General features: G+C 32.6%; 1 protein-coding gene across 4 annotated transcripts in view; it reads right to left on the minus strand.

Annotated features, from left to right (window-relative positions):
- The window catches only part of Lrrtm4 (leucine rich repeat transmembrane neuronal 4), a 745,157-nt gene extending 724,415 nt beyond the window's left edge, over window positions 1-20,742 (minus strand). For 2 of the 4 annotated variants that reach the window (XM_047523584.1, XM_047523587.1), the window contains exons 1-2: window positions 20,512-20,742; window positions 16,735-18,281 (exon numbers count right to left, since the gene is read on the minus strand). In XM_047523584.1, coding sequence (XP_047379540.1) covers window positions 16,735-18,281; window positions 20,512-20,518 — 1,554 coding nt within the window. In that variant the 5' untranslated portion in view covers window positions 20,519-20,742. Of the gene's footprint in view, window positions 1-16,734; window positions 18,282-20,096 lie in introns of all 4 variants that reach the window. The other 2 variants (XM_047523586.1, XM_047523585.1) reach the window with 2 other exon arrangements.
- Between the last annotated feature and the right edge of the window lie 2,599 nt (window positions 20,743-23,341).

A 23,341-nucleotide genomic window follows, 5' to 3' on the forward strand; every position in this document is an offset into this window, starting at 1 on the left:
TAGATGAATATAGTTAATATAATATTATTAGAAAAGAAAAATGTATTCATAGAAACTATTCAGAAGAACACCAAATACAGTATTAACACTGCTTTGTTGCTAGATTACATATTTCTAGATTATGATTTGGAGAAGATAAAAGGCAATAGAGTAGGAATGAGCCCCATGTGCATGTTTATATTTGTCAATGATTGGTTGAAAATTATAGCCAAAAAAACCTTTAAATAATAACAATGAAATATAACTTAATCTCCTGGATTAACTGAACAACATGATAAAACCATCAGCAAATTAGAAAGTTTAATAGAAAACTAAGTCTTCTTACATATTTGTATGTATGTAGAATACATATATGAAAACATAATCCATACTCATACTACATAAACATATATGTACAAAATCTATAAGTAGCTACTTAGAGCTTTATAAATTAGTAAATATTTAATCATTGTAATTAAATGACAAATGAGTTTGGAGAAATAAGAGAAATGTTTAAAAGTTAGTCAGATGAATTAATGATTTTCATGCTAAAATGATAAATAAAAAGCAACCACCATGAAACTATCAAATGAAAAAAAAGTGAATATTTATTTAATATTTTCTGTAGAGAACTTTGGTATCATGCAACAAAGAAACAATAACATAAATAGAATAAGTTAAATAAATAAAAATAACTTTGACTATACAGTAAAAATTCCACCCAAAATAAAAACAATTCATTGTGTTTACTGAAGCAAAAGAATTAATAAACTATTTTAAATTCTATTATTAGTCAATAAAATTGTGAACAGGCAAAGAAATGAATATAAATTACAGAAATTATAATATACAATATAAAAAGTAGTTTTATGTTTCATTAGTAATCAACATGGCCAATATCAAAAGAATAGAAAAATACATATGAGCTTGACTGAAACATATCACCAAAAAGTAAAATCAACTAAAAATATTAAATTGAGAAGATGAATTAAAATATCATTACAAGTGATAAATCATTAAGTACTTTGGAAAAATATAAGCTCAAGAGATTATCATATTACATGTTTTTGTTCCCCAAATAGTTTCATACCAACAAAATAGAACTGGAACCCATGTAAAGTAACATTATTCACTAAGATTATATGCACATGAATGCTTATTGATACAGAAATATGCTCACAAAATAGTAAATAAAAGTGGATACTTACATTATTTGGGGGCGATAATAATGCATACACATATACTAGGAAAATAAGAAAAATTACATAAAGGTATTTTTCACTTTACTTTTATGCATTTTCTCATTTTGAACATATACTTTTATTAAAAAGTTATATTAGCAAGAATAGTTTGTGATAAATATGTTTATTAAAAATTGACCAAATCAAAATTAGTTAATCTATAGTTTTGTACTTTAGAAAATGAAGTAAACTTACTAAACTTTCTAGACAAATTTTATCAAGAAATTTTTAAAGAAGTGAATATAATTATGTTTAAAATGTTGAAAAATGACACAGAAGTTAAAATTTGGGAATTCATTTACTTATCCATTTATTAAATATTTATTAAAGTCCTATATAGGACTTTAATATATATAGGACATGGAGTGAGTCACTGGAGTTTTAAAGTTCAACATAAACGTCATGTTATCTTCCTTTGGTAGATTAGATTTAAGTAAGAATGTCAGATATTAAAGAAATCATTGTGAAAAAGAAGGTATAACCTCATTTGTACATGTATGATACATGATAATTAGATGGTGGAGAATAAGAAGGAAACAGGGAAGCTTAAACACATGAGGATTTCAGCAATATCTTCCTTGGGAGGTGATGAATGGAAAGTATGGGGAGGAGGTGAGTATTATTCTGGAGTGGGGCTTATACCAAGATATCTAAGGAAGCAGTATTACAAATAGGAGGTACAGGAAAGGTGGTCAGTGCAGAGTGCAGAGAACTCCTTAAATGGAGAATTGAGAGCAAGGAGAGAGTGATGTGAATGTCTGGAAGGTAGAGCCAGGTTATTCTGGGTTTTTGGTTTTGTTTTTGTTTTTTAGGTTATTTAATGGTTTAGATTCTCATTCTAATGAACAGGGTTCCACTAAAAGGCTTTAAATAAATAAAGGAGGAGGAAGAGACTAAGCATTTGTTTTGAAGGACTGTACCCTGTCTGCATTATAGAAAGCAAATCTGATGGAACAAAAATTGAGTTAGAATAAACAGCACAACAAGGTAGCACTAGTAAAGGTAAAGAGAAATGAAGGGAGTGGAGAGAGATTCAGGAGTTAAAAATCAACTGGATGCAGTTACTTTAGGAGTGGGAGAGCAAGGATGGGGTCAAGGATAAATTCCTATAACCGTCTTACCTAAATGGGCAGCTTCACTTGAAAGATGAGAAACATGGGAAGAAAAACACGTTTGGAAAGAAAGATCATAGTTTGCTTTTGGAAAGGGACTTTAGGGGCCACTAAAATATTTGAATACAAATATTTGAATCTGTAAATAAGAAATTGGCATACATGTGGGGACCATAGAAAAGTCGATAAATGCCCTATTTATCATTAGTAAATAAATTGCAGTCTTTTCCATATGTGCACATGAGAAAGACTAAGAAAGAGGGGGAGAGACATGATTTAGTAGTCTAAGAGGAGAGAGAAAATAAACAGCAATAAGGAAAACATAATACTTAGAGGAGTTTGAGGTTATAAAGGAAATGGAAAGGAATTATCTCACATTTAGAGGCCCCAAGAGGAGAACATATGAAGAAAGAAGAACACATTCAGTGTTGAATATTATTGAAATATCAAAATAAAACAAAGAATAAAAAAAGTTTATCGAATTTAATGGTGATGAAATCAGTGGCAAGCTTAGCACTTGATTGCTTGATAGTTTCTGATGATAGATTGTATTGGGTTAAAGAAATTGAGATTGAGAAATTGATGGGGAGAAGTAGACTGGGGACAATCTTCTGGAATGATTTTCTGGGAAATGGAGAAAAAGGATAGGGAAGAAGGAGAATAGGAGTTCAGGCTGGGAGAAAAATCTGTGTCTCATTTTTGAAAGGTGAGACTCAATCATGAAAGCAAACAAATTAGAGTCAGCAAACTCTACCACATGTGCCAAATTCAGCCTTTTTTTTTAAATAAGCCTTTATATTTGTACACAGATATACTCATTATTTATACATTTTTCATGTCTTCATTCATGCTACAATGGCAAAGTTAGTGTGATCTAGACTATATAGCCCATAATGTCTAACATATTTATTACCTTGTCTTTTCAGAAAGAGTTTGCTGACTTCTGCTCCAGATCAAAGAAATGATTTGGCTATATAAGAAACAGAGAAGTAAGCAGTAGGGTAAAATTACCTAGAAAGTAAGAGAATATTATAGGAGTCATTCAGACATGGGTAGTATTAAACTCTTGGAAGTAGTACACAGATAAAATTATCTATAATTTGAAGGCTATTCTCCTCAGGTCTTTAAAAAGAACTCTACAAATCTGAAGATCATTAGCAATTATAAACAAGATTAAATGAACAAAAGTGATATGCAAAAAGCAAGACTAAAGGAAAATACATTTTGAAGGAATCTACCATTTTAAAGAAAAAAATATATTTAATGATCCAAGAATCTTATTTGGGATTTTGGGATTGTGTGTGTACAGATACAAGGAGTTCATGAGTCTCATTTACAGTTTCAGTATAGTGGTCCATAATGATTTCATGAACAAACAAATAAGAAAAGATGTTTAAGAAAGAGTAATTTTGATATAATATTTATAATATTTTCTCAATATATTCAATAAGGAACTTTACAAAGACAGTTTTTGGTGTATATTTTACATATTTCAAGGAAAAATAATTTGCATACTATTTTAACCATTTCAAAGCCAGAAAAAGACAAAAACTATATATTATTCACTGATAAAGAGAATGTAATATTGATTGCCTTATTTGAATAATAAAAATTCCAAATAAAAGTAAACTCAATGAGAACTAATCTGGAAAAGAATGCAACAAATTAATGACCATATTATTCTAGAAATTCAAATAACACTTGATATTATGAAATAAAAACATAACGATTCATACTATAAAAATTATAGTATGTGATAAAAAGATATGCCTCACCAAAAAAAAAAAATGATGACAAAAATTCCTTTAATAAAATTCAGTGTCCTTCCTGGTAAATATGTATTTTATAAATGTGATTTTATTTATGGTAATTGTAATAAATAAGATATGACTAAACAAAGTGATTTTTTTCCCATTATTGTGAAAATAGCATTAAGTCCAATGTTACTGAGTACTAATATAGGTAAACATATATTTTTATGAATAAGTGAATGAATAAAGAGAAAGACAAAATGAGCTGGGTGCCCTGGCACATGCCTGTAATTCCAGTGGCTCAGGAAGTTGCGACAGGAGGATCCCAAGTTCAAAGTGAGCATCAGCAACTTAACAAGGTCCTAAGAAACTCAGGGAGACCCTGTCTCTAAATGAAAACACACAAAAAATGGCTGGGATGTTGCTCAATGGTTAAGCACCCCTGGATTCAGTCCCTAGTACCAAAAAAAAAAAAAAAAAGAGGAAGAAGAAAGATAAAATGAACGAAATACAATAGGTCATCTCATTAAGAATAAAAATAGTTGCTCCACCACATCATAATAATTATGTAATATTATTCTAAAACCTTTAGTCAATAGACTATGGAACTATAAAAAAATGAAAGTTAAGTGCTATGATTTTATATTTTATATATTAAAAAGTATTTTTGAACTAGAAATTTCAAAAGCAGTAACTTAAATCTACTAAAATTAATAGCTATAATCAAAATATTGATAACTATCTATACCTATATAAGTATACATTATATCTCTTAGAATTTAAAAATAAAGCAAATCAACTCTGGAGTCATGAGAATGATACAAATGGAGCTCTATGCCTATTTTTATATTATTATTAAGGATTCTTTAGAACAATGGTAAAGATTTCCATCACCTAAAAATGAATTCATATGCTTATATAACCCTAAATGAAATAACATGTGTGTGTTCATGGGAGGCACATTAGAGAGATACACAATTTTATCTCAAATAAAATGCGGAAGATAACTTAAAATAATTTAAAATATGTATAATTTGCTGGTTGTATCAAGGACAACTGTTTATAAAAATTAAATATATTGTAAAACTTTAATGCTGTTTAAGGATATGGGAATGACACAGTAGTAGAGAGTGTATCCATAGGAAGATATTGAAAATGCAAAAATAATTTGGGTATATGAAAATTTTGTATTACTGTCATATAAAACATCCTTGAAAAATTATAATTATTTAGTGGGAAAAACAAGTTAGTTCTTTATTTTGCATCGTATACAAAGTAAATTTTAAATAGAGCAGTGAATTATATATAAAAAAATAAACTTGTAGAGGAAATTATCAAAGCATAATGTATGTTTGTTATACCCATGATGGAAAAGGTCTTTTAGAAAATAAAAGCAGTTTAACAAATTATAATGAAAACTTATTATGCTGGGTTTCAAGGATGTTTATATGCTGTATGTCAAAATAAGAAATCACATAACACAAACTGTTTTAAAAAAATTCTACTGTAATAGATTCAAAGATATAAAAACCAAAAACTAATCTATCCAGCTGGGAAAATAGCTCAGTAGTAAAGTATATGCCTAGCATGCATGGGACCTTGGATTTGATCCTCAGTACTGCAAATAAATAAATAAATAACCTGTTAACTTGTTATAAAATGGATAAATATTATTGGCAATATATGCTGAAAAATGAAAACTCTTGTAAAGCATGGGGTAATACAAAAAGGTACATTTTTTAAAAGCAGTTTGGCAACATGATTAACTTTTATTGCTTTTGGTCAAGTTTTTCTCTTCTAGGAATGTATCTTCATGAGGAGTTTATTTAAGATATAGGTATGACCATGAAACAGAATCATAACTGTCCACTGGAAGAAAAAAATCGTAAGTAAAATATGGCACATTTTAGGGTTAAAATTTTTAAAGAATTTTAATAAATACTCCTCTATGTCACAAAATGTGAATTTTAAAGAAACAGTATACAAATTTACATAATTTCCAATATCAGGTAATTTTGTACAATTCCCATACTCACATACCTGTGCGTATGATAGAAGAAAATACACCAGAATTTCTAAAGTATTATCTTTGTGTATAATGTTTTTTTAATATCAGTTTTGTTTCATTTATAAATAATTTCATGTTTTCAATACTTCAAAATTTTATATGGATGCATTCATTTTATAATTAGAAAACAATGGAAAATAAAACACATTGTCAATCCACAAAGTTATGTGTCGATATTTCAGAATAAACTGTATCTTTCTAAGTGTTTTTATAGAGGGTAAAAATTAGTTTGATAATGTTGTATGACACAATAATATATATGCTTATAAAATTAATTACCATGTTTCAATAAAGTTTCGGAAAAATTTCAATGAGAAAGAGGAATTATTTTCTTTTCCAATAATCTTTGTGAATCTTCATTTTTTGTTGAAGAATCATATATGTACATGTTTGTGTGTATTTATTGCCAAGAAAGATGGTATATCAAAATTGAAGGGGAAACATATTGGGAAACTGATTTTGAATCATCTCTTACCTTCTAATCATTTGAGAAAAGAACATCATCGTGGACAGACAGCAAAAGGAATTGTAATTTGCAAAAGGTGAAAATTTTATATTTAAAGTTTACAATCTGTTACAAGTTACAAGGTTGGAATCTAGACAGTATTTTGTTATTGTTGTTGTTTGTTTTGGTACTAAGAATTGAATCCAGGGGTGTTCTACCACTGAGCTCCATTTCCAGTCCTATTTTTTTTTTTTTTTTTAATTTTGACACAGGGTCTTGCCGAATTGAAGAGGCTGGTCTTGAACTTGGGATCCTCCTGTCTCAGATTCCCAAATCATTGGGATTACAGGTGTGCACCACACTGCCTGGTTTAAGCAATGTTTCTCAAAATTAAATAAAAATTAGAATGAAAAGAAATTCTGATTAAATCACTAAAGGCCATGACCCAAGATGGGGAGAAAAATATTTGCATAAAGAAGGTTTAGGGTTAGCAGTTCTGTGGTTGCTCTCTTTGGTTCAGAAATTGCAGTGGGAACAGGTGCATTTGGGATCTTTAAATGTAATGGCAACAAGGGGATCCAGGGTTGCAGAGTCCTGGCTGAGCTCTTCATCACCATAGACAAGGTAGACATAGTTACCAGGATGACAACAAGCCATAAGAATAGCCTGGTTCACAAGAGACATAAGATGTTGGCTAGTGGACCACATTGTCCCTAGAAAAGAAGTGCATGGGCAGTCTACTAAATTCTTACTTGGTTTGTATAAGCACAAGAATTCCAGGTTGAATTAACTGAATTCTAACTTGAATCACCAAGAGAGAATCACAACTCTTCAAGTTAGTCCCAGACATGAGCCAGTTTACAAACACACAATACACTGAATGAAACCGAGACCAGATCACCTTCAGCAAATGATCTGCTACCCTACCAAAATTATAGTGTTCCTTTCTCCAATTTCACCTCATAGGGATATGCAGCAGTTTACCAAGGTGACTGTGCATTGAGGAATGTGAAATAAACAGATTTGGGGACTTACTGGACAATTATTGAAGTGATGCTAATATCTGATGATGCAAAACATCACTGTGATCCTCTAGTCAGAGAAAAAACTTATGGAGGTCAGGTGATGACTGGAGATTTAGTTCATGTACATCTCACAGTAAGTTGTGGGTCCCTGAAGCCATCCTGTGGTTATTTCCTCAGTTCCATAAAATCAAATTATAATAGTCATATCAACAAACACAATTCCCCATATTGGAATAATCTGCTTTTCCAGTCACAAAGCAAACCATTTTTCTTCTCTAGCAAAGAGAGGAGTCTTCTTTTGTCTTTTTGCTCTGCTTGTATGGAGTTTGAATTTGCTAAGGACCTTTCCCAGTGTTGCCCTCTCTATTTAATACCACACAAGGGTATCACAGGAAATAATCCACGAGGAAACTTAGAAATGTATGTCAACTTAAAAGGACACAAAAATAAGAATGATGCAATATGTGTTTCTGCAAAAAATAAGAACTGATCACTATTAATAATTACACACATGAAAGCATTAAATGTATATATATATATATATGTATATGTATATGTATATGTGTGCACAGGCACAGAGCTGTATGCTACATATCAATGTCTCAGTTATTGCAGTACTGTGTATATGATGGTGGTCCATAGGATGACATTCCCCAGTGACAGTTTAGCCATCTTAGTTTGTGTAAGGGTACTCTACAATGCTCACACAATGATGAAATGAAAAATCCCCCTTAAGAAGCATTTCTCAGAACATGTCCCTGTTTTTAAGCAATGATCGTGTGTGTGTGTATGCTACAGAAATGTCAGTTCTTGAAGTTAGTTATTAACTTTTTAATCCATAAGGGATATTCCATATATTGTTGAAAGTTCCTATTTGTGATGCATAAACATTTGGAGGATTAAAACTTCCTTCACTTGTTAAGAAAATGAACTGAAAGAGCAATACTTGATGAGATTGGGAACTTACAAGTTGTTTCTATAACCCATTTCATCTTCGGAGTTAGTAACAATAAAAGAATTATAAGTTTTGTTTCCTGAGAAAGGTGAATAAAATGTTCAGTCAAGGGAATATTTTACAAATCTTGGGGTATTATTAAATATTACTGTGTCAGGTACCCAAACTAAATTACAGCTCAGACAAGGGACTGAAAGGTCAGGTTTATTATTCACTTCAGTAAAAATGTAACCACAATACTTGTTTCTACATCAGGGAGGATTATAAGCATCATTATAACTAGTAATAACAATGAAAATAATACAGCCACATTGAATTTTTGCATTTTTCAGTAGACATAGGGCATATAGTTAATAATCATTTATATTTACACTGACTCTTTTATGAAGGAGTTTAGAGTGGTTTTTCAAATAATACCTCATTAATCATTTCAGCAAGTTACTTGGAAAGTTATTATCCCAGTTCAATAGATAGAAAAATTATATCAGAGAAAGGTCAGATATACATTTAGTTGTCCAATATTAGAGAAGTAAAGTGAATCAGTTTCAAACCTGAGACCTCTGTTTCACCCTTGATCCAACCACTGGACCAATGCAATATCAGTCCATGTTGTGGTTAGACCATCAACCTGAAGGCCTTCAAGGCTGACCTCTCTGCTATTACTTTTATAGATCTATAAACACAGAAGAGAATATCAATTTTTCATCTAAGATGACCAACAAAAGGCTTAGGCATAATTAATTTATATTTTCATTTCTTCCTAGTCCTTTAGAAATACTCTATGACTGTTGATATCAATTTAAATTTATAAATATCAAATATTTTAATAGATGCATCATGATCAAAATGAAGATGTAATAAACAAATGATGTATTTAGGACTTCATTTGAACACAAATGTACTTCATACATTTATTAAATTATTACAAGAAATAAGAAATCACACCTTTAATTCTCAATAGCTCAATTATGTAGATGTCTAGGAGCAGAAGAAAGAACCAATGAGTCAGTAAATGTGACTTGAAGAAAGAGGGAAAAATTGAAAAATATTGAATGTATACCCAAAGACCATTTGTTTGTTTGTTTTAATAAAATCACTGTAATTTCATTGCTTTATATAATGATGTTTATTTTTAAAAGAAGGAGGCTAAACAATTGTTACTCCTTGAAAGTAAAAATATACAGTGCATATAAATTAAGTAGTATAACCTTTCCAAAACAAAACATTCTCAGGCATGTTTTCCTCTTTCTCTATATCATTTGTTATTCAAAAATTAGTGTCTAAATGGTTCTGCTTTAACTATAAAAATTCACTGAATGGAACTAATCCATAACTATATATTTCTATTTTGAAGTATAGTTTTTGTTTACCTAGATCCTAAAGAATAACTTCTCTTAGCCTATCAATATTCAACTTTGTATGCTCTGAAACAAATATGCTGTTCAAATAAACATTCAAATATAATGAATTTTTTTCCATTTTTAAGTTCCATGAGATTTGAAGATTCTAATAATTGAAATATTGGATAAAAATGAAATTAAACTTGCATGCTAGAGGTTTTGAATTTATACTTTCTTTCTTCAACTCAGAATTTTCTTTTAAAACCTGACTAAAATCTGTACTGTAACTAACTTTTATAAGAAAAAAATGTGTTTTCAATAAATAAGGCAAGGAAGAAGATGATCTTTCTTGCTAGATTTGATGAATAATTCTTTGACCCTATCTTTGAGGTCTGAGAATTCAGTAAAAGCTGTTATAGCAGAAAATACAACCTTCTAAAGATGTAAGTGTAGAGATCCCAAAATTCAGAAAACAGACTGAACTGAGGCAATGACAGAACCAATAAAAAAAAAAAATGACTTTAAATTCCTTTTTTTATATATATATCTAGTCAAACGATTTGCTTTGTATACAAATCATATAAACCTGACAAGTTAGTATAGAGCTAGGTTTATTCAAAAGTCAAATATGTATTACTCTACTGTTTTTATATATTTCAGCAATTTAGAAATAGTTACATAAGACATGTGGGTATTTAGTTTTATGTGTCCCTTTAAACACAATAATATTTCAGTTACTTTTGTGTTTGCGTTGAAGGGTATCATTTATGTAACATTAAGATATTAGGATAATTCATTTTCATGTGAAAACAATATTTCTAAATACAACCTTAGTTATGCCTGTGTTTTTTATTGCTTGATTTGATAGCCAGGCATCAGTTTTAATATATGTTTTTCTTTAAGTCATGCTTCTTTATAATTTTTGTACAAGATATATCCGAAGATTTTTAAATTTTCATCATTTTCCCACCTTTTCTTAATGTGTATAAACTTTGCTGTCATTTCACTTGCAAATCTTGTATTTGTAAATATTGCAATATAGTTGATGAAGTCAAATATTTTTTCAAAGGGCTCATTTTGCATTTATCTAGATCTTAATTTCTCTTGATAGTATTTAAACCCTGGAGCAGGAGTTTAAATACATGGGCTTTGTTCCTATCTAGCAGTATCAAGCAGATATTCATTTAAAAACCAATGGTTTTGATACCATAGGAAATACTGTGTTTTACTCAACCTTCCTCAACTTACAGTTAAAATTTTAATGGCTTATGGAGAGCATGCGAAAAATAGCCCCATAATTTCTCTTCCCTCTTACGAATATTGAGATTTTTATTAAACTGACTCCATGAATGATGGTTCTTCTGGTACTATAAAAGCAATTTTAATTTTTAAAATATATTCAACAGCACTTCATGCTTTTCACTGGTCGAAAGACGACTAAGTTTTTAAAACTTCTAGTGTCTTCAGATACACACAGGTTGCCACTCTTTCACATTGATTTAGTGAATCATGAAAAACTCAAATGAAAATTCAAATGAGTTACCCAAGTACCCAATGATAATATTACTGAGCAACTTCTAAAGCTTAACACTGTCTGTAATGCAGTTCTTGAGAACTAAGGATGATCAGATTACTGAGTGTAGAAAAGTCTCCATGAATTAAAGTTCTATAATCACGTGGAGATTATAGAGTTTTCTCAAAAGTTGTACATTCCTAAGATGGTAGTCAGACTTCACAGTTTGGAATCTTTAGAGAGCAACCAATTATTCAAACTCTGCCCACGAGATGCAAATACCAGCTAATTCTAGAAAAAATAATTGAACCAGTTTTAGTCAGTATGAAAATCTTTCCTAATTTAGCCATGTCAGACCTTTTTGGCAGCTATCACTCTTTACCACTACCATTTGCAAATTCTAATGAAAACGCTATTCAAAAAGAGATTTTAATTGGATCAAATTCTGACAATCAATTTTTTAAAAGCAGTTATAGTTTTAAGTGCTTTCCCAACAAGTAGCTACTTGGCAGAATTTAAGAGACAAGTATGTGTGAGCACGCACACATGTGCTCAGGTGCGTTGTGTGTGCATGTTACATATTCCCCTGAAGCATGGATACTGTATATGACTATTTACCTGAACACACCAATTTTTAACAACTCAAGAAGCTCTTTCTATTCTCATTAGCAAATGAACATAAATAGCTCATTTTTCCTCAATACCTCATCTCACGTTTTTTAGTCCTGAAAATGAATAGAGAAATTTTTTTTAAATTGCTTTGGGTTGGAAAATACAGTCCTAGTCTTCTACAGACACTCATTGAGTGACTGGTCAAAGAGAAATTAAGTAACTAACCCAAAGTCGCAACAACAATGGCAATATGCAGTATAGGTACAGAATTAACTACCATGAATTATTTTAAAAAAGAATTGTAGACTGTGAAGATGAAAGATAGTATTTAAGATAATAAAATGTTTAACTTAAGAAGTATATTCCTAACTAACAAATCCTGGTTTTTTGTAACCCAAGATTTTTTTTTACTAATATTTCCAAAGATTCAAAGTGGACATGAATTCTAATGAAAACAATTTATATTTCTCTTTCTCATCCTGTATCCCCTTCCCCAAATACATATGTGAATATAAATACAAACTCACATACAAATCACACATCTACACATGTACAAATATATCCTATAGGAATATATAAAGTATGGTTTCAATTATAACATTCTATGGTGACAATATTCAACCACCTAAATAAAGCTCACTTTCTATAGCATTAATTAAATTCGATACTGGACCTGTTCCGCTCAGAATCCTCTTTTAACATAGAATGTACCTTAGAGTCCTTGGAAAGTCATTAAGTACATTGTAAAATGACAACTTTTAAGGTGTTAAAAGAAGTTAATATTACAATTAAATCAGTAATTTGAACTTGATTTAATGCCTTCAATAAATATAAATGTGAATTGGCCTATACCACCCACTGGAACAGTGAAAGTAATACTAAAAAGTTCAAGCCTGTCAACAAATATGTTCCTTTATCATACTTACTTTGAAGAATGAAATCAAAATGTCAAATATTTGTAAAATATATACCTAAATTATCACCTATATTACTATTTTCTCATTAGCCATGCTGTCTGTATTATGGGAAAATAAAATATTGCATTTTGATTATTGAATAGCTAACACACTTTGGGTGGAGAATCTCTTTAGAGACTACTTTGATTTAACATTTCACCATTTGTATTTCTTTTCAAATGTAAAAGTAAAACTAGAAATGTCTTTTTTTGTCCTGTATTCACACTGGCTAATTTTATAAATGTCTTGTTATATTCAGTTGTTAAAACAAATCCTAGAAGAATCAGGTGTCAAAATTTATTCTTTATAACATCTAAGGGAAAATTTGGTGTACAGATTTTTGTAATTTCATAATCTATGAACATTTTAATGAGATATAATTATAATTACAATCAAAATTATAATTTCATAAGCTACTTTCAAAGTAAATATTTCAATTTTCACTTTTTTAAATAACACACCTCACTAAGTTTTAAGCAAAGAGATATCCTGTGGGTCTTCAGTTTTCTTTTCTGAGTACTTACTGAGGACAAATTAAATGATTCAGTTCAACCAAGCACACTGATCCACTCAGAGTATGATGATTGAGATGTATGTGTCTCTTGTACTCATTCCATTAATCATATTAATTATTCATAACTATCTTCCTCTATTCCTGTTTTATAGATACGAGAAATTTTACTGCCTAAGTTATTATAAAATTCTTTCTCAATTTATCAGTATGATATGTGCGCATGGGCTTTTCAAAATTAAAACCTGCCAAGTTTTAAATAATTAAAATTATTTAATTTGAAAATTGCATGCTATATGTATGCAGTTGCTTACAGATGTCATTTCAATAAAGAAATTTAGCACCTCTACTTTTAAAGAAACAGTCACAATGAATATTTTAACTCCATTTAGGCTATCATAACTGAATACAAAATTAAGTAGAAAGTGAAATTTTCAATTTAATGCAATTTTTTTCTTCAAGGCACAATCTTAGAAAATTAACATTTGTTGCTATGATTTCTAGTAAAATACTTATGGTGTTATTGGGTAGAATTTGACATTTAAATTTAAAAAACTATCTCATAAAATCATGTTACAATGGATTACTTGTTCTTTAGCTTCTAAACTGTCAGTATTTGAAATTTATGCAAACAATGCAGAGTTCAACTTCAACATACATTTACTCTTCCTAAAATAATTTTAAACTTAGGAAAATCATTCTTCTTTCTTGATTCCATTTTGTAGAAAAGTTTTCTCTATAGGGATATTTCTCAATAGGAGTAATTTTTCGCTGGGTCAACAAATAAGTCAGGATAAACTGGGGATTTCTGTAATAACAATTGCTTAGAATTTGCTTTTCCTTATTCTTTTTCCACCTATAACTGAGATGGTTGTTGGCATTGTTTGCTTTAATGTGTGTGTGTTTAAAAACAAGTTAATATTCATCTACGTATAGCTTTTAGGGCACCCCGTACCTTCCCAAGTGCAATGGGATTAAATGGATAGCCTACCATTTTCCACTTTTTACGGCATGGAGAGTTTGATCTGCCCTAGTCAATGTCATTTTGACTCAACAGCATCATTACAATAGTTAACAGAATTATTAATTGTTTAATGCCTTAATAACCACTTAATTCTCAACAATGCTAGAGCAATTTCACAAACTTATACTCCACCTATGCAATACACAGAGTACCAGGTTTTTTTTGTTTTTTTTTTTTTTTTTTTTTTCCTTTTTTTTGTATCCTGGTAATGCCTAGAGTCTTACAGGAATAACCTATATTATTTAAACATTGGAAAACTTTTAGAACACCTGTTTTTAGGTCCTAATTTGTTGAGAATCTTTCTACCTTCTTGGTGATTTTACTACACAAAGATTACCATTCTATTCCAGAAGTCAAGAGTAAGTGAATGAATAGACTTGGATTTTCCTTTTGTTTTATATGTTACTATCCTCTAAGAGGAACACAAATATAAGGAGAACCCAGAATAAAACAGTATGACTTTGTGTTACTTATATTCACATTATATCAATGTGGGCCTGCAAGAAAAACATCAAGCTTTATTAGACTTTTATAGAAATATTTTATTTCCTTTATTTTTAAGGGCAATTGCTTATACAGATTTTTTCAGGGATTTATTATCTGAGATTCCGTCTCTTCACTGATACACAAAAAAAGGAGAAAATAGACTCTATGGAGAATAGTTTAATAGTTCAAATTGTACTGAGTTGGATATTGTTTCAAATTCAGTGCTCTGTCTGAAAACATTTTCAATAGAATCTGTATATAGGATTATGGAAAAAATTGAGTATATATTATCAAAGAGAAAATCATGTTTTCCAACTGTTATAACTAATATTAGAAAGGGCAAAGTCTTTAAATGCTCATTAAAACTCTTCTGAAAAAGTAATCATCTAAAATCAGATTCTAAAAGAGCATTTTGCCAGAGCACAACCTCTCTTCACTAGTTTATTCCAGCAACAAGGCCTGGGCAGTCACAGTCTTTTCAACATTATGATCAGTTTTACCAAGAAAAGAGCAATTACATCCAGTGTCACTTATTGACAATCAGAAGCTTGTTACTACTTTTCTAATCATTAACACATACCTATAAGTGATTTTTAAAATTAAATAATCAGAAACTGAGTCCAAATTTACTCTCCTGTATATGAAAATAGCATATCACGAAATGCATACCCTTGTTCAAGGCTGCTACAGAAAGGGAGAATGCCCAGAACAAACCTTACTCCTTTTATTTGCAAATATTTGCATCACTTAATTTTGGGTAAGATTAAGAAGAAAACATGTCATTTCTTCTGGGGATGACAGCAAAACTGACAAACAGTACCTATTATGCCTGTCATTATGTTATTGCTAAATCATCCACAACACTGTTCCTGATATTAGTTACCAGGGACAAAGTCAAAACATGGAATTGAAGTTTCATTCTCATTACACTCAAATAGCCAGCACTAGGGGAAAAAAAAAAAAAAAAAAAAAAAGCCTTTGAAAAGTGATTTATGTCCCAGTAATATAAAAAATAATAACAAAAAGGGATGAAAGGAAGGAAAGAAGGAAGGAAGGAAAGATGGAAGGAGGGAAGGAAGGAAAGATGGAAGGAAGGAAGGATCCTTAAAAGCTTGATACAATTACACAGTAGGCCTCTGACATTCTCTATGCTGGTATAATAACTAAATGGCAAGTGGCAGGGCTATGAGATCCCTGTTGCATGCTTTAATTAAAACTGAAAATTTACAACAAAATCAACCCTTGGGTAAAGTGCTCTTTGGTTTAAATCTTCTTTGTTACCTCCTGAAATTTTGGTAATCTTACTTTGTTTTTAAATTAAGCTGGTCCCTCCTTCTTTACTTCATTACAAAAGTCAAATACCAAGAACCAGACATAAATTTCAGAATATAAAGAGTTTCATTTGTGTATGTGATTTTAAGTCCAACCCCTGTATACAAACTGTTAAAAAAAAAAAAAAAACAGGTGTTTCAACATAATGCTTTATTCCAACTTAATCTCATCCTTGAATGAACTTCCTTCAAGTTTCAACCATTAAAAAAAAGCAGTCAATTTCCTGGTGGTTGTAATTTAATTAAGTAACCTTTCACACTGAGCAAAACCCAAAAGCAAAAGGGTCATTAATCTTTCTAGTGATTAGAGACACCTCTAGAGCTTCAAACATTTACCTCTCCTTCCCCGCAGTAGAAATGCTTTTAGGAGGATCATGGTTCATACCTCACATTCCCTGGAGCCAGAGATGGTATATGTGCAGGGCCCAGATCCATTGACCGATATATCCATGGTCTCAGAGTTTGTAGGCTTGTAGTCCACATAATACTCCTGTAAAGGGGAATTCATTTGTCTTTCAGACTCTCTGGCCTTTTTCCGCCGCCTCTTCATAAGAGAGTGTTGCTGGAGTTGTTTCATGCTGGCTGGATAGCGTTTCCAAGACACATAGATTACCAAGAGGATCATGGCCACCGAGAGAAACAGAGCCACACTCCCTGCAATAATTTTGTGAAATGAAACATGCTCATACTCTTGCTCTGTGCCAGGAATTTGGAAGCCTGGTGAAGGGCTTGGTGTTTCAAGGGTGGGTTGGGTGGCATCTGGTTTAAAGATGGTAGGTTTAGGGATAACCAGAGGCTTGTGGGGAGTTTGGGGCATCAGGTGCGACCTCTCTGTATTGACCACCTGGACTTCAGAACAGATGTTATATGTTTCCACTGCGTCACTAACCTTTTCGCCCTGGATGTGCTTAGGTCCTGCACATATCATGGTGCTTTCTTTATTACCTTTGAAATTCTTAAGCCAGTAATATAGAGGACAGATGCTTCGACTGCATTCCCACATATTTCCAGACAAGGTAATGGATATTAATGATATCCACGCATTCACAGTTTCCTGTGAGATGTTGGTGAGCTTATTGGAATCCAAATTCAATTTCTGCAAATTGGGGAGGCATTTAAATGTGCCCGGCTCAATTCCTTGGATGTCATTCCCTGATAAATCCAAGTTGTGTAAGGAACTCCAAGTCCATGTCAAGCCTTGGCTAATGGAGCGAATCCTGTTCCACTGTAAGTAAATCGAACGGAGGTTGAAGAGACGTGGAAAATGAGCAAAGTTGATCTTGGAAAATTGGTTGTGCTCCAAGTGGAGCTCCTTTAATTTCAAAAGGCCAGCAAAAGCATTTCGGGATAGGCTTCTAAGACGATTGTACCCCAAATCCAGAAAGTCAAGATTCCGACAGTCTTGAAAAACTCTTATCGGCACAGTCTTGAGTGAGTTAGATCTCAAGTGCAAAATGATGAGTTTCCGAAGGCCTTTAAATTGTTCAGATTGCAATGTCTGAAGTTTATTGTAGGAGAGGTCCAGATTGCGGAGATTGGGAACTGGGTGAAATGTTTTATTGTGCAGATAGGTAATTTTGTTGGAGCTTAAAATTAATTCTTTGAGTCGACGGATCCCTTGAAATGCATCTTCATCCACTGAGCTAATGTAATTATGGTCGAGATAAAGCCATATAAGCTGGTTAAGGCCGGCAAACTGATTGGATTTGAGCTTCTGAATGCTGTTGAACCTTAATGATAAGCCTTGTGACCCTCCAGAAATGTTCTCAGGAATATCTGCGAAAGCATGAGACTCACAGTACACAATTTTGCCATCACATCTGCAGTTCTTCGGGCAAGCTCTCTGAGCCCCCGTGAGCACAACAAGCAGCAGTGTAGGAAGTAGCACCAGAACCACACTCATGCCTTTCAGCTGCGTAATTAAATGGAAACCTACAATATTAAAAAGAAGACAGATGCACATTGTGAAGCTATTAAAATACAGCACCACCAGCTTACTCATATCAGGGCATTTTGTCTAGGGCAGTAATGGGACAGTTGATTTAATAACACATTTAACTAAAGCCTCATTTTCTTCAGTGTTGCATATTTGCTGTTTAGGTTTCATTCTTTCTTCCTTGATCTTCAAATCACCACAGAGCTGTAGAACTAAGAAAAGGCTTTCCGAGTTTCAGGAGTTCCTGCGTATCTCAACACAGAAGAGCACAGAGCCTTGCTCTTCACTGAAAGCTGACATTTTAATAACAATAATATTTGATTAGTTACTGTGTTGAATAACAGTACCAAAAAGAAATGTACTACTGCGATACTGTGACTTGGTAAACCCAGTACTTGCACATCTTTCCTAGTTGAGCAAAGAGCCTGTGATTTAGCAAACGAGCTTCAGGAAGCTGTCAAGGTAATCCAAGTTTGTCCTGCCTGAATTCGTACACTTATTGCGTAATGGGATGGAAAGATATGAGCTCTGAAAAATGGCATTGGGTCTAGCATAGGCAGCCCATGAAGCATGGTATGAAGACTAATAACAGCAGGAGGTACTCTCAATTTGTTAATAAGCATATATTGTTGCGTACTGTGACTCCTACCCCAGTGACACATGAGCTAGGAGACAGAAGTACCCCTATCAGACAACACTCCAAAGTTAAGACTGTCAAAATCTTACTAAATATTTGCATAAAATGCAAAATAATCTTGTGCATATTAGTTTGCTGTTATTTTTCAGAGTCACTTTTGCAAATTTAAGGGATAAACAAGGAAAGAAACAGCAGACTACCGGACCCCCTCCCCACCATCCGGACCTGCTCACATTTCTCACTTTTTTTTCCCCCTGCCTCCATTAACTTCAGAAAGCCTGCAAAGTTGCAATCTATTGGCACTTATGCTGCATTTCCAAGTCATTGCATGTTAAGGGACTTCTTTCCTCTGTCGACAGTAGATTTATTATTTCTTAACGGTGGGGAAAAAAAAAAAAAAACTACCGTGTGCTGCAGTTTTTTTCTCTCTCTTTAATATTCATATTTTAACTGAGAGGCATTCAGCCAAACCCCTAATCTAAAAAACCTCCTTCTTCTCAAACAGTTAAGTTTTTTTTTTTTTTTTTTTTTTTTTTAATTTAAAACTCGATCTTGCTCTGTCCTTTTGCCAGCTACAGACTCATTGAAATACATTCCAGCTCTCCCAGACAGTAGAAAGGGGGTGGGGGGAGCCAGTCACACTTGAAAAAATAAGACTGGCAAATGACTGCTGGAAATTTGGAAGCTGTGTTCAGGATACAGCTTCAAAGGTAAGACAAGCCCTTGTGCAACCTTTGATAAAGTAAGGACCCCACCCCAACACACACACACACACACACACACACACACACACACGCAGTAAAGTGTTAACAATCTTCCTGACAGCAACCAGAAATACAAGTGTGGCTAATATTAACAAGGAAAAGAAGCAAACACAATATTTATCTCATGCTCAATTCCCAAGCTGTGGATACGCAGGCGGCAGAGACGGTCTTAAAGATATTTCTCAGGAGTCTGTTTAAGTCCGCGTTATGCATTTATAGATTAAACAAAAAACACTGCAAAAAGGAAAATGATCTAAAAATATAATAGCAACTATAGTGAGTCAACTGGCAAACTCAAGGCTGCCGCTTTTTGCCTGTTTCCACGTCTTTTATCAGCTAATGCCAGGACTGAGGAGAGGAAAGCTAGAGGATCAGCTTTGCTAAGAAGGAAACAACAAAAGTTCACTTACCCATCCTTTGTCATCCAAAAACGTTTCCCCCCTCTCTCAGCTTTCTTCTTATTTGGTCTCTCTTGCTGAAATCACCACCACCTTCATGACACAGTGCGGCTGTCATTCACACCATTCTGATCCCGCATGTGAGCTAGTAGCCCCATACAAACTTCCCCGGAGAAGACAGGCAAAAAATATATATATACATATATATTTTAAAAAATCAGCACGGGGTGGGATGAAGGGGCAGGGAGGAGGAAGCGTTGTGGGGGGGGGCGAGGGGGGAGGGCCTCTAGGCTCTGAGGACCATTGTGTAATTCACCAGAGACCCATCAGCAGTAATTGGCAATCTGTGCAAAAGAGCTACAGCCCATCTCGGAGGTAACCAACTTCTCTGTGAAATGAGAGGAAAAAAATAAAATCTTCAGAATACCTGGCATTCCTTATTGTGCTGGCTTTTGCCATTCCCAGATAAAGCAATTCATCCTCTGGATTTTCAGTTCTTGAAGCAAGCAGGCCTCCTGTGCTGTATGAGACCCCAGTTTAAAAGCTATGCAGGCTAGGTTTATCCATTTAGCTGGTCAGGTTTAAAGTGTTTTGTAGCTGTGCTGAGAGGCAGCCCTTGTCTAATTCAGAAGGCTTTCCAGAGACTGATGATGCTCAGAGCTTGTTGGTGCTAATGCTTGAGTTTGTGATACACTGAGTGCCCTCCGCTGGAGAAAACAGATTGCACATTAAAGACAGGAACAAGTGAGCTTGTCAGTGGTGTGCAGCCTTCCCTTGCTCAGAAAGGGAAATTAAAGGTACAGGATCACTTTTTTCCCTTTCCAATAATATAAATTATGAAAGATTTATGCCAAAGGGTTCCTTCTAGTGACTGCAAATATTAAGTAAGAAACTGCTTCTCTAAATATGACACAGTCCTTTTTACAAAGTTGTCTTGACCCCAATTTTTTTTTCTTCACGTCACAGGTGATTTATCATCATTTCTTCAATGACAGAAATAACTTGAGTTTTATTTAATATTGTCATTGGTTTGTAATTATTTACATTTTTAAACTAACCACATAAAAGCATTCTTATTGCAGGGGGAGTTGCAATTTGATCAATTGTGAAGATAGTTACATTTAAAAAATTAAAGTCTAATTAAAAATTCTCAGCATTCAACAATAATATACATTATCTAATTTTGTGCATTTTATTGAGCAGCGTAGAATGTGACTTTGTAAAAGATAGTTTCAAGGCAATTGTCATATACACTTTTTTACCATAAGTGAACGTTAACTAAGAGATTAAAAGTTTGATAAGAGTACAATTTCACCTCAGAATTCTTAGTGTACTATTCTTAAACTCATTCACTTTTTTCTTATGCAAGTGATTTATTGTAAAGTGCAATAAAAGCACTTCCATCCTATATTATTATGCTATTTCTCTAAAATTTCTAGAAATCCTCAGAATTGGGACAGGTAACTTAAAAAATCTATGATTTTCTTAAAATTCTAAGGACTATTAAAATCCTAATAATATAATGTACCACCTGCATTTTGTTCCCTATTTTTACTACATTATTACGTAATTCTCTGGGAGATAACAACTTTTTGGAATAATCCAAGAGAATAAACCAATGGAATGCAGAAGAGAGACTATTAAGTAAGATTGCTAACCTAATTCAACAGATATGAGAACTTTAAATTAATTTTACATAAGCACCTAGAATTGCTGTGGATCATTGCAAATGAATATTTTTAGAAATAGCTTGGTTTTAGATTATTTGCCAAAATATTAATAATTAAAAGAGGCTTATCATATGAATAACGCACACAATTTGACTGAGATTCATGAGTAGGCAGTCAAAGGCAATTGTCTAATTACTAAGATTTCTCCAGGAACAGAAAGGGATAACATGTCCCTCAAATATATCCTTTTCCCATTAACTGATACCTGAATTTCTATTTTAGAAATGTGTGCCTTTGGCTTAAGGCTTAATACCTATTAAAATGCAAATGCACACCACAAGAGGCAATATTATTGTGGTTACTGAAAGGAAATAAATCAATATAAATGATACACATATAATTTGTTCAAAGTACTGCAGTTTACATAGAAACAAATTCCACCCAAATATTCCATAGTAGATGATTGATTAGTTAAGCAAAAAAAAAAAAAAATTTATGAAAAGGAGTGGATGCTACCATTGAAATTACAATAAAGTTTTGAATTGGCCAACAGGAAAAGTATGACCACCATGTAGAATTGAGGAGGATAGAGACAGAAAACTCAAGTAACTAGAAGATGAAGAGTCTGGTTATCTATATTCTTAGTTTCGTTTGCATGGGGGTAAAATAAAATGTTCAGAGATGATTTTTCTGGAAGATTTAACCAGGATATATTTTATTTTGCCTATTAAAAATACTTTGTCTCTTTTTCTAATTTCTAAGTATAACGAATATATTGTATGCATGATAGTTTTATATCCACGTGTGAGTATAAGTTTTCTTTAGATAGCAGAAAACTATTGAGATATGAGAATAGCTTTTAAAGTAGACTAAAAAACATTTGAAGATGATAACCATTATCTTCATGTTTATAGTGTAATAATGGGGTAAAATGCAAGTTTTGTGTGAGATATCAAGAAAGAGACTGAATTCCAATGTAGGCACTACTATAACAGTGATATTGACAATGCCATGTGTCTTATGTTACCCTATTCTAGATTAGTTTTACTTTGCAAATTGCCCCTGGTAAAGTTATTCTTCGTTTTGCCCCTGTGACCCACATTTTGTAAACCTTTAAGTGACTCAGAGGCTAAGTGCAACCTTTAGCTATTGTAGGAAAGGAACTAGAAAAACCATGGTCCCAGGACCTCCTAATCCATAATCTTTAGTTTTTCAGAATTTGGAATATCTGATAGTCTTCAAATAGCATCAAAGTGCAGACCAAGCATTTGCCAATCCTGTTATTTAATTAAAAGTGGAACTATGTTTAAACTGTGGGGAAATATGTGCTTGTTTAAAGAATTGTGGGGAAAGATAAAGAATTATGGGGACTGACCTAGAAGATAATGGTCAGTTATTATCACACTGTCAGCCAAAGAAAGGAAAACATTCCCTGAGTGATGAAGAAGGTTCCTGAATCTAGATGCAACCCTCCGCATGCAGTCTTTCTATTATCCTACTACCAACCTTCCTTCTCTTTAAAAGCCCCTTTCCGCAGTTGAGTTTCCTAAGATGGCCTTTGTTCAGAAAGAAAGTATTGGGTAGATA

Source organism: Sciurus carolinensis, chromosome 13 (assembly GCF_902686445.1).
Source record: "Sciurus carolinensis chromosome 13, mSciCar1.2, whole genome shotgun sequence".
Lineage (NCBI taxonomy): Eukaryota > Metazoa > Chordata > Mammalia > Rodentia > Sciuridae > Sciurus > Sciurus carolinensis.